Below are 12768 nucleotides of genomic sequence, written 5' to 3'. Positions count from 1 at the left end.
GTGTGGCAGGACCCACCTCCGGCAGCAGGACAGGGCCTCCTGCCGGGAAAGGAACCCCATCCCCTGGGCTAGGGCAGAGAGGAGGCACAGGCTGGGGCAAGGTGAGAAACTCTGGAAAGTTTTTGTTTATTCACGTCAGAGAACACTCTGTACAAATATGACAGGCAATTTCTTCCCTTGCAAAAAAAAAAAAAAAGTATAAAAATAATCTTTATATATGAATCAAAAGTTCATTTGCAACTGTAAATTTTTCTCTAGGTATCCTTTTCGGGAGGTCGTCTAACTGGTGGTGGACATGAACACTGGGAAGGAGGGCAAGGGCCAGGCAGTACATGAAGAGCTCGAGCTACACCAAAGCCACGGAGCCTCGTCAACAGGCAGGACCAAGGGATTCCGGTCAGCTTCCATGTGGAGAGGGGAAGGTTTGGGGACAGGCAGCATGCAGGCTGGAAGTTCACCCCCCAGAGGGGTCTCACACCTCAGCTGTCTTGCCAGCAGCAGCTGCCAAACTCGTGTCCCATTGCTCCTCCCGAGTTCTTCATGCTTTCCCCAAAGAGGCTGCCAGAAATGAACAGTCCTTGTGGAGGAGTCCCACCGCAGAATGAGAGGGCCTGAGGAGCCACTCCAGGGACACAGGTCCCAAGCACATGCTCTTCTCATCTCTGCAGGCTCTTCATACTTTACATCCCTTAGTGCTGGTGCTGCAGCTGGTTGTGTGGGTCACAGGCAGTGAGCAGCTACGCAGAGAAATTAAACATCAGCTGTTTAAAGGGACGGCTGGAAGCTCCCTGTCTGCAGCAGCCAGCCGTGGCCTGGCCTGGCTCTCTGTTCAGCAGTTTGCAGAGCAGGAAAGGCAGGACAGCTGCTTCCACTGTGGTGGCAGGAAGATGTGCAAAACTAAAGACACTCACAGGACCTGACCAAAACCCAAAGTTGGGGCTTGCAAAATAAAATACAAATTCCATCAGGACATTTTTACTCCAACTAAACTGCACAAGGTCCCAGCCTGGTACCAGCTGATGATCCTAAAGAAGCCAAGAGCAGACCTTCCGTTACAAAGCAATGAAGAAAATGTTGAGGAAAAATGATGCAGAGAAAGCATCGCAGTAGGTAAAGACCTGCCACAGGATCAGGAACCGGGAGTGTGGGTATGGGCACTAAGGGAGCAAATTCAAATATACAGAAAACCTGATCCTGAGAGAAAAAGGGGTAAAAAAAGCTTACTATTTTGACAATACCTACATAACCTGTCACAGCAAAATAGTACTGAATTGTAACTGCTTGGTCACCTTTCAGACAGTTGCAAGTTCAAGTGCAATGGTTGGAAAAATTTGTTATTTGCAAATACGAGCAGGCTCTGATGTCCCTGGAGTACCTTACAGGAACCAGCTGAAGCAATCCTATCCTTTGAAACATCTCTTCAGTCAGGCAAAACCAAAAATTAAAACCAAAACCATACTGGCACCTCTGCTTTAGCCCTGTAGAAACAGCATAGCTGCTGGACAAGGAGCTGGAGCCCCTGGGGTTGTGCATCAGAAGGCTGGTGAAAGCAGATCCAACATTCCTGCTGATGCACCAACAGGGAAAAGCTCAGTGCTCCTGGGTCCTACAAGGAGCACTCAGCTCCTGAATACCACTAGGAGGCACAGCTGGCTAAAAAAAAAGTGCTTTTTGTAAAACATACTAGCTTGGTCTGAAGTCACTGAAAGAAATAGACACTTTGGTGCCTTTTTTTTTTCCTCTTGACGCCTTTTGGAAACTAAACTACCCCAATCCAAACCACTAACACAAAGAAATCTAACAAACAACCTCTGGGCTTGTGAACTGACCATGGTATTGGGGCTCCTTGTAGCAGCTGGTACCTAGGAGGTGCAAAGTGCCTCTGGGAGTGCAGGAAAAACCAAGGCATGCAGATTGGAGGAAGCTCAGAGAGGCACGTGGGCAAATTCTGCAGGTGAACTGGGAACACTCAAAACACAGACCCTTTGAAGTGTGGCCCAGGATCCAGTGGAGAGATGCGGGGGAAAAGCTGCACGTGCGTCATGCACGTGCACCAGAGGAAGAAGCAAACTACAGGGAGGCTCCCAGCCTGCAAGTCCACATCGCTTGGTTCTGAGTCCATTTGAGAGCGTCTCTGAATTACTCGGCCATCGAGCTCTAGCACAAAAGGAATCCAAAAATAGACACTTTCCAAAGAGTTACAAAACAGTCCGTGTTTGCAGGGCTCACAGCCACACTGAGAAGTCAGAGGTTGAGGACAGGCACATCAAAGAGGTCACAGACACCTTCACTCTCATCCAGGTTGTAGATGTAGTCGTGATCTCCAGGTGGAGGGGAGAGGCGGAGCAAGGGAGCAAACACTGAGGAAAGAGAAGCCCAGGGTTGGTTACTAAACTCAGCACTCCCACCCCAGCTGAGATCTGCCAATGGCACTGAGCAGCGCAGCCACCTCACAGGAACAGTCTTTGAGGTGGCCTCAGCCAGCCTCACAGAACTGTAGAGACTCCTGGGTCTCACACCTCTCTCAGGGACTGGCAGGACAGCGAGAACTGAGTCTGTGTCCAAAGCCCAGGAAAGATGAGGGTGAGTCTGCAGTCACAAGGCTGCCACCTGGGTAAAGTCACACAGCGTGGTCTTCCTCCCAAGAAGGCCACACCATAAGAGGAGACTCTGAGACTCACCTTCAGATGACATCAGCTCTTCCAGCAGCTCAGAGTTCACACATTCTGGGGAAGAGACAAGCATAGTAGCAAAACAATCTCCTCTCCTGGTCTGCTCCTGAGTAGTTCCCCACTTTCCCCATCCTTGTTATCCCTTCTCTGGCTAAGGCACAGTATGTGCAGCAGGCAGTGAAAGGAAGCTTGTGCTTAAAAGAGATAAAACCATGTAGTAAAAGTAATTCCAGCACAAAACACTATGAGAAAACGCCAGCTCCTGTGGCTTGTGTTGCACAGCCTTAAAGCTTAAAGCAGCTGCCAGTGCCAGGGCAACATTACTGGGATCACACAGAGGATGAGAGGCTGCATGGAGTGTGCTGCAAGGACCATTCCTCTGAGCTCTGCTGTGCTGCTCTCTTCCAGTCCTGAGTGTTGCCTCTGTAGCTGTTGACTCTGTTTTGTCCTTTGCTCCTGGATTTTTTATCTTCCCCCTCCAAACTGTGAAGAATACTCCATAAAACCACATACTTTACCATTAGCAGAAAACATCTCCTTTACAATAGTGGCCACATAATGACACAGTAGAATTACTTTGAGTAAGTTAGATCTTCTACATGGCTGGGGCTTTGCAGCAGTTTATATCTCACATTGTGAACTCAAACTTAACTCTTCAGATGTACTTAGACATCATCAAGACTTCATCCACTATCTGCAGCAGAGGTGCTGGGCAAGGAGGAAGGATGTTCTCCAGGCTGACTGTGGAGCCCAGGGCTAAGAGCACACAGACTGGAGAATCACATGTGTCTGTGTTTGGGTCTGTGGGGATTTTTACCCAAAGGCAGCACCTTCACAAAGCATCTGCTAGAGCATGGAACTAAGGACAGCTGTTGTACATCTCCTGTGACCACCACTGAAGTGCTTGGGTGTACTTGGCCCTGCCTTGCTGCGGAGCTACAAAGTATTTGGCCAGCAGTGAAGAGAAAAAATGTACTGATAAAGTTTCCCAGTTTAGGTTTATGTCAGACCAAATTCCTTCACCTCTTCTGCCCTTACCCCAAGTCTGTCCCACCACTAGGCAGCAACCCCCAGATATTCCTGGGGCAGAGTCAGAACTCCAAACACAAGTAACAGCACCTCTCTCCCCTACTGCTCCAAAACTACCAGCTCATCCACCACCACCACTGATAAGTATTTTGAAGAGAGAACACTATCTCCTCAGATTATTTGCTTGGATTAGCTTTAGGCAGCTAAAGCTGAAACAAGACTTAGCAGGGATTTTTCTTTTCCATACTGGTGACAAGCTGAAGGAGGAGCATGGAAAGGCTGAACATGGATTAGTGTTGGCATGGGGACAGGAAAGCCCTTGCTGGTGCACTGCAGGCAAGATCTAACAGAGGTTGCTGGAAACATGGAGACAGAAAAATACATACAGAAACCAGTCATTTTAAAAGTGCCTAACTACTCTTTAGTAGAGGGCCAGCAGTCACCAATGACCACAAGCACCTTACAAAACCACATCCACAAAATTATCCAAAAGGGAGTGAATCAAACAACTTGTCCCTTTTCTGTGGATAGATGGGCACAGAAAAAAGCTGTGGTCAGGGAATGAACGTACCTCTCATTGGATCAAACATCTCTGACAGCTCTTTGGGAAGTTCCAGTACTGCAAATACAACAAACCAGATGGTTTGGATCATTACATGAAGAGTCTGAAATGCTTTACAGCAGAATCACCCACAAACCTACTATGCTCCTTACACGCCCAAATCGTCCAGAAATTCTGTTCCCACACTCCATGTCAGATACTTCTGCTGCAATGACAAGCAACAAAATACTTGAGCTCCACTACTTTAAAATAAATTTGTAGGAGCCCTGGGACGTGAAATTGTTATCACAGTCAGCAGCTGTGTCTGTAAACCTCACCCAGTACACTGCCTTGATTACCTTGTGTAGGATGGGGACATGCCTTTGGAGAGGCACAGTGATAAGATGTATGCACATCCAAGGCCTAATTCCACAACCAAGATGACTCCACAGCTCATGCTGCTCTGAGATGCGCCAGCAGCAGAAGTAAAAAAAGCACTGGGTGAGCTGTGTTTGAATGAGATTTCTCCTTCTAACCATAACCTAACCTCGAGTGTTTCTGCAAGGAAGTTGGGCTTCAAAACATTCCAGCAGTGTGGCTTACCTAGAGGATGCTTTTCTCTCCTTGGGCCAGCCTGCCATTTCCTGGCATAAAGCTCCAGAGTTCCTTTTTTAAAGCACATCAAGGAGCTCCCCAAATATATACTGCAGGGTCATTAAGAACACAAGATCACTAAAGACAGATGAAGTATTCCTGAGCAAAGGAGGAAAAGGGAAACAAGAGCTCTCCTAATACAGAAAACTCCCCAAATTACAAAGGTGCTCTCAAGTGGTGGCTGAAAATTCTATAGCTTCATGCAGTCTCAAAAATAGGACCTTACTCTACAGAAAGGATTGAAAGGGAATAACCCTACATGTAACAGCAGAGACGTGTGTCATGAGGGTGTCCCTTGCAGATTTTCTAGTACTGATGTCACAGAAAGCAGCAGGACACTAGACAAGACACAGTCACCTTGTCACCATGTTTCCTGGCAGCCTCACAGGGCACTGCCTGTTCATCCTTTGCAGACTCTGGCTGACAGCAAAGGCAGAATGGAGTTCAGCTCCTTCCTCCAGGCCCAGCAGCCTTTCCCTCACTCTCAGCAGCCAATCCCTCAGTAGATTTTGGAGCAACACATGAAACAAGCAGCATACTCACCTCCTGTGGGGTCGGGCTTGATGGGCTCAAAGGAGGTAGAGGTGCTGGGCAGGACAGAGCTGCTGTCCAGCGAGGCTGAGGACTGCAGCAGCTGCGTGTCCAACGCCGCCGGCTGGCCCTCGAAGTCACCGCTGCCCTTGGACTCTGCCGCTGGGACATCGCACTCTGGAAACAGCCACAGACACACCCAGGAATGTCATCTCCCACCAGCCCAAAGGCAGCTGCAGCACACACTCAGCCCTCACTGGCAGTGCTGGCCAGGAAGCTGCACAGAGAGAAGCTTTCCTGCTTTCCTCCAGTTCCATATTTGGATATATTTCCTGCTGATCGATGAACCTGCATGATCACTTCTCCCCTACAGGTGCTCCTCCAGGTTGGCACTACTCACTGAAGCCAAGTGCCTGAGCTCCCTGGGCACAGCCAGTCCAACTAACCAAGGCCAAAGGAAGGGCAGCAGCAAAGGCAGCGATGCCCCTCTGCCAGGAGCTCCCAACGCTGCGCATCCAGCAGTGCCAGCCCCAAGGAATGTACCCTGCTCTACCAGCCACCAGCCCGTTTCTGCCTCCTGGAGCTCCCTCTCACCTGTGCCTGCATTTTTCTGTGTGGGAGGCCCATGGTCCTGAGTGCTGGTGGGTGTTGGTGTGGAGGGCTGGGTGCTGCTGGGAACAGAGGCCTCCTGGAAGTGGGCGAGTGGTGGGATTTGCGGTTTCGAGGGTGCAGCTGCCTGGCACTGAATGAGGTCTTCAGGGGGAGGGACAGGGAGTACGACAGGAGGAGAGCTCCAAGTATCTTTGTTTACTAGGAGAACATCAATGGGACCACTTGTGCTCTTCAGGTGGATCTGGTATTTCTTCTGTCCATTTAGGCCCTGAAAAAAATCAAAAGCAAAACACAGACTTACATTAAAAACCATTTTCAAATAGCTCATCAATTTTCCACAGGCAAAATATACATATTTATCACTCACCTCAGGGACAGGAACCTCCAAACGTGTGCCTGATGGGGCTCGAATCACAAGGAGGGTGTCTCCTGTGAAAACAAAAGCAGTCAGGGCTCCTGGGCACAAGCTGTTGTGATGTTAATTAAGCACTGGTGAAGAGCCCCACCTCAATGTCCCCCCTCTCCTGGCAAGCCTCCATGGAAGGAAGACTCTACACCCCAAGCTCATCATACAGTTCCTAATGCCTCGGAAGAACGAGCTTAAATTCACTCTTAAGAACATCTGAATCCTAAGGGAAGTATCCTTCATTCTGCTGTCACAAGCTTTTAGATGTGAATTAGAAACAAGAGAGCTGCACTCCCAGCAGAGAGATGGGGTTGAACCAGACTCAGAGCCAGGCTGCCAACCTCAGGCTGGTGTCCTAACACCTGAAACCAACACTCCCCAGTCTCCCAGAGCTGCCTTAGTTGCACTGGATTCTCCACAGAGCCCAGCACATGTGGGGCTGGAAGCCAGGCTGACAGCACCCTTCCTTTCCAAGTTCTGCAGCTCCTTAAGACCTGCCCCCTAATAACTCAACAGTCACAGGCAAGCAGCTCCCAGCCCATATCTGGGTTTAGAGAAACATGAACAGAGAAATACCAGAGCTGTGAATATCTGACATATTTAGATCAAGCAGCTTGCAGCTTTCACTTTGAATGTTTAAGCTTTAGCGTGGTTAATATTCACAATTCCCCAGTATTCTGATTAAGCTTCACATGGTAATTAACACAGAAGATCCCCAGAGTGATGAGAGAGAGTGGACAGCAGAAAAACACATCCCTTAACTTCAGGCTGGCAATCAAAAGTCAGATCAGCAAAAGGTAAAGGGATTAAAAACAACATGGGATTTGTCAATTGGATGGGACTTGTTTAACAAACCTACACTTAAGAAAAATGTAAAAGACATTTAAAATGCATAATAAAGCTCAAAGACACCAGCTCAAGCTGTAAAACCTGTCAGTTTCAAAGACAGGTGCTGGGTTTTTATCTCCTTTGATAAATATGTCCCAAATACTTGTACAAAACAGCACCTAGTAAGTTTCCACTTCCTTTTTAAATCTGCAAGTGCAAAATGCATCACAGCAACAAATGCAGAAATTAGGCTTCCCAGTCACTAAAAACTGACATATTCTTACTTCTCTTCTTTCTTTTTTAATTAATCTCTGACAAGAGTCCAAGAGTGGAAATCTTGGAGCAAGCAAGTTCAATAGCAGTTAATTAGAAAAACCAAGAGCTGAAATTCTGCCTGCACCACAGTTTGAGAACACAAGAGATTTAACCAAAGAGCATCTGTAAGGCTCAGGTGTTCAGGAGAGGAAAAAGAATAATGTAAGGCATATTCATCCAGGAAAACTGGACAGGCAATGGAAAACCATGGATGAAAGCCTCTATTCTAGAGGGAACTGACACCTACCCTCAGTAAGATCTAATCTCTGCATGTTTTGGTGAGGTCTGACCTCAAACACAAAGTGGTTTACAAAAACCAGGTGCAATGAAATGCAAAACACTCAACCAGCCAAGCAAGGAGCTGTCTGCTGGTCTCCAGTAAACTCTTCCAGACTGTTACGAGTGATCTGGCCCCCAGCACTGTCAAACTGAAAACACAATCCCTGCCCCCAAAAGTGCAGCTTCAAGCAGAAGAAAGAGCAAAGCCAAGGGGGTGGTGATGCAGCCGTTACACCGGCAGGAACCTGGTGAACAAGGAAAGCACAAAGGCAGCGACAGCAAACAGAGGAGCTGATGAAGTGCAGGGTGAGGAAAGTGCTTGGAGGAGATGAGGAGAGCCAGACACAGGTGGGATTATGCATGGCTGGAGGCAGCCAGGATAAACAGCTTCAATCTCTGCAGCAGCTAACCAGAAGCAGGTTGCCAGGTCAGGAGAGGTCAGGCACCCACTGAAGCAGAAAGGGGCTGCGACTCCACACCACTACAGCTGGGAAGAGCAGTTTATGTACTGAGGCTGCCCCACTGCCTGCTGGCCACCAGGCATTAACCTGGTCTTACATCTGTCATTGGAACTGGCAACAGAAGAAAGAGAGACTCCTGTGGGTTTTCTTCACTTTTGCCCAGAGACAGAACGTAGGACTTTTGATACAGCCCCCCCCAACTTTAACAATGAAGGGAGTGAGGGCAGAAAAAGTGGTGCATTCCCTTCTGTCCTCTGCTATCTCCTTCCTGCAATCTTGTTGGCAGGGGAAATGATGTAGCTGACGGACCACCTTTAATACTATTTCCCTGCTTACATCATGGTTTCTGCTGTGAAATAAAATTTGTTTCCTGTCATTGGAACACTGCCCACCCAAGCCCTTAAAATTAAGGGCTTCTAACATAACACACATACACCCAACTGTGAAACCCAGCAAGAAGACTTCCTTAGGAGCAGCACCTCTATTCCTTTAAGCACAAGTAAAAGATATGGGCTGTTCCCTCTAATGGGGACAATAAAGCTGCAACTCAGTGGTACACAAACCCAGGACAGCATCAGAGCTAACATTACATTTCACTTGATGCTGTTGGTCAGCCCACAGTCTGCTGCCCACTCTTTCTTGGAGAAAGGAGAGCAGCTGGGACAGACTGACAGGCCTGCAGCATCACATCTTTACAATGGAGCACCTAATTGACAATGAGCATTTCCTCACCTGTGAAGCACTTGCAGATATCTTCATGTGTCACATATGCTAATGTTCCCAAGGTTAAGGAGAAAGGCTGCAGCTTCCTGCACAGAGAGCTCAAAGGGCACCTGGTGCTTCCTTCCTGAGCACAAGGAACACCATTCCCAGAAGGCTCTCCATGCCACACTCTGAAGTGGTCTGCAGGTGAGGTCTGCAAGCTCCACGCCTGTCAGAGCTGACATCCTGAGATAGTTAAGCCACAAGAGCTGGTCTGTACTCAAGAAAGTGGCACCTGTGACTCAGAAAGAAGCCCTTTCCTCACTGTGGTAAACATTATTGTGTTTTTTACTTCCAAAAGCCAGAGGAGAAGCTGGATGCACAGAATAGCAGGTCTCCAGGCTGTTACCCTAATTTCAAACCAAAATGCTGCCTTTTGACCCGTTCAGTGCAGCTTCTCCAGCAGCAACAGGTCAACACCCACCAAGCCCTCAGGACTCTGCTTCCCAGCCCAGCAAGTGAACATGGAGACAGAGCCATCAGTTCACACAAAGGATATCGACTGTTCTGCATGTCTTCTGTAACATTTTTGATGCTCTGCTGAACCCACATCTTCTGCTGCTCCAGCTCCTGTTCCCGCTGCTCCAAGTCCTCAATGTCTGCCTTCAGCTCAATCAGTTTGTGAGCTATTTCACGTGTGTTGCAGCCAGGACCCACCCCCCTGGGTAAAGCAAAAATGTGTGAGATATATCAGCCTCTGGAGGCCCCCAGACCAACCCCAACCTCTCTGCCAGCCTCTTATTCCCACCTGTGTCAAACATCAATGCCAGATTGCCTGGAAAGCCATGTCTGTACCCACTTTAGATCCCCACCTCCCAGCACAGCCATGTTTGGTACATCTTTTTATTTCCCACAGTCTAGCAGGACTCTTCCCCTCCTCCAGTGTCGTGACAGGCATCTTTTCTAGACCAAGGCAGTGCAAATATTTAATATGTACCAAAATAATGCCTTTGCTGTAAGAGAGACACCATGTGTACTTCAGCTTTCCTCACCGTGCCATCAGCACAGCCCAGCTGGGGGAGGCAAGAGCATGGGCCACTGAGGAACCTCCCTCTGCACAGGGCATTTTAATCCCACTGTTACTTAAACCTGCACTAGAAGGGACCTGTGAATGATTTAGACCATCTCTGCCACTCACTTCCACTGGATACTGTTCTTGGACTTCTTCTCGATCAACCCAATGCCTTCCAGGACATTTGTGATATCGTAGATCCGTCGCTTCTGTCGCACAGCCAAGGTATCTGCAGCCTGAAAAAGGTTAAGACACTTAATTCCAAACTCAGTCATGTTTAGCTCCTTCCTGCCTGGCAGATTAACTCCTGGCCAAGTACTTTGCTCCCCATTTCATAGCTCTCCTGTTACAGCGTTTCAAGTTACACAGCCATGTTCTTGATCTCATATGACCATAAGAAGTCACTCATTCTTCTTTTTTTCTTACCCCACAGCCTCCCCACTAAACACAAACCAAATTCCAGCACTCCTGCTCACAGTGGATCCAAAATTCACCATTCTCTAGTAGCAAAACAGAGCTAGAAAACAGTAGTTCAGCACCTTAAAAATTCAGTGCTCCCTCAGGGTAGAGCTGGAGATGGGAAGGGGAATGCTGAGAGCTGTCTGTGCAACACTTCACTGAAATCAACATTCACAAGGTCTTCTCTAAAGCTGATAGGACACCACTTGACAAAGAACCAGTATCTTTTCAAGAGATTCCCCTGTTTGAATGACATGACTCCAGGTGAAGAGAAACCATGAGCAAGCCTGGGGCTTCCCTGCCTTGCTCACACGGCCCTTTTCCCCTCAGGTTTCAGGACTCAAGGAATGGCACTGTTTCCACTACCACATGGCAACCTGGCACCAGCAGGAGTTAATGTGTGCACAGCCAGGACCAACCACATCAGTGGCAGTGCAGACAGAGCAGGTCAGCACAGGAACCATGTCCCTGTCACCACCAGTGAGGGGCCAGGACTTTAGAGACCCTACACCTCACAACTACATAAATCACACTGACCAACATGAATTCCCTTAATGGACATTTGAAGCACAAAGATATTGTCAAATCCGATGAGCAAACAATTTGGCAGAGGCATGGAGCCAGGAAACCCCTCCAGCCCTGCATTACTGGGGCTTTCTGGCACTTGTCTGTCTCACACACGTGCCCACTTAAGAGATGATTATATAAACCACAGCAAAGGAACTTCCCCTACAGGAAAGGCCAGAGACTAAGTACTACACATCGCACAGTGTTACTTCCTCTAGGTGAAGATCTTAAAAATACAGAAGCAAGATGCATTCACACAGCACTTCTCCACTGCCTAAAGGCATGGGGGACAACCTCTGGCAGGTGACTCTGACCACACTCCCCCTCCTGCTGTGTGCCAGGAGGGTTAAGTGCTGTACAGACAGTTTCTATAGGTATGTGCGTCTGTAGGTGTCTGAGGCTTTGGTGCCTGTCATCAAGTACAGGGCAAGAACACAGAGGAGAACAAGGTGGTCAAACGGTACTGCAACTGAAGCACACAAGCACCTGCAATGTATGGCAAGGTCCTGGGGAAAGAAGAGTGCCCGGGACAAGCCGACAGACTGGGGAGAAGGGCTGGGAAGGAGGAGCAGGAGGGGGTGTGAGGGCGGCCAATGCAGAGCCCTCTGTGCACGGCCGACAGCTGTGCCGCACCCCAGGAACCCCGCTTTCCGTGCACCTAGAAACGGCTGGAAAAGCCCTCCAGGATCATCGATCCCAGCCACTAAACCCCACCACTGAACCATGTCCCTAAGCACCACATCCACAAACCTTCTGACCAGGGACAGTGACTCCACCGCTGCCCTGGGAAGCCCATTCCACCAGTGCCTCACCATTCTTGCCGTGAAGAAATTTTTCCTGGAATCCAATCTAAACCACCTGCTGCACCGGGCGCTGCCATGTCCCCGTTCTCCCCCTCCAAACCTGCTCCAGCCGTCGGAGCACCGGTCCCGCCGGAGCCCCGCTCCCCCGGCGGCCGCTGCCTCCGAGCCCACCCGCGGGCCGGCGGAGCCCTCGCCCCCCGCCGGCTGCCCCCGCACCAGCTTGAGGTCGAGCACGCCGTCCTTGGCCTCCTGCAGCAGCGACACGAACTTGGTGGTCAGCAGCCCCAGGCTCTTCTCGTGCCGGCTGGGCGCGCCCGCAGCCCCGCTGCCACCCCCGGGGGGCTGCGCCCCGCACTCCGCCATCTGCCCGCCGCCGGCTCCGGGGCCGCGCATCCGCTTCCGGGCCGCGGGGCTCCCCGGGAACCTCCGGGGCGGGGACGGCGGCGGGGCGGGGACCGGGGACCGGGGACTCCCCCCCACCGCCTCCGGGGGTACGGAGCTGTTCCGCTTTGCTCGCGGTGTTCCGTCAGCCCCGTCGGTTTGGGGGTCCCCCGGGTCAAGCCAGGGGCGCGTCCATCCCCTCGCCGTTCTGCGGTGCCAAAGTCAAACTCCCGCCCTGTGGTACCAAAGCCAAAGCTCAGCCATGTACCCAGCTCTCACGGCCCCGCTGACAGGGGCGGTTTGCTGCTCCAGGGGGATCCTCCAGCCTGTGCCCGGGGAAGGCAGCTTGTGGCAGGGACGCATCTCCAGGTGCATCCGCAGGCATGGAGGGTGTATCCCCACGTTCTCGCCTCCAGATCAGGCTGGGACGGCGCACCGCTTCATGGTAGATCCACC

At 50.2% G+C, this 12768-nt stretch overlaps 1 protein-coding gene across 1 annotated transcript; it reads right to left on the bottom strand.

Moving 5' to 3' along the window:
- Positions 1–194: 194 nt before the first annotated feature.
- E2F4 (E2F transcription factor 4) lies at positions 195–12324 on the bottom strand (the record flags this gene model as incomplete). The annotated part of the gene is made up of 10 exons (XM_084215030.1): positions 195–2360; positions 2682–2726; positions 4273–4320; positions 5440–5604; positions 6022–6307; positions 6407–6468; positions 9061–9104; positions 9590–9751; positions 10229–10338; positions 12148–12324. The coding sequence occupies 10 exons, from the start codon at positions 12322–12324 to the stop codon at positions 2245–2247; spliced, it is 1215 nt and encodes a 404-aa protein (XP_084071156.1). The 3' UTR covers positions 195–2244.
- Between the last annotated feature and the right edge of the window lie 444 nt (positions 12325–12768).

Source organism: Fringilla coelebs (genome assembly GCF_963513975.1).
Source record: "Fringilla coelebs genome assembly, chromosome: 14".
NCBI lineage: Eukaryota > Metazoa > Chordata > Aves > Passeriformes > Fringillidae > Fringilla > Fringilla coelebs.
This window is presented reverse-complemented; position numbering and strand designations above follow the sequence as displayed.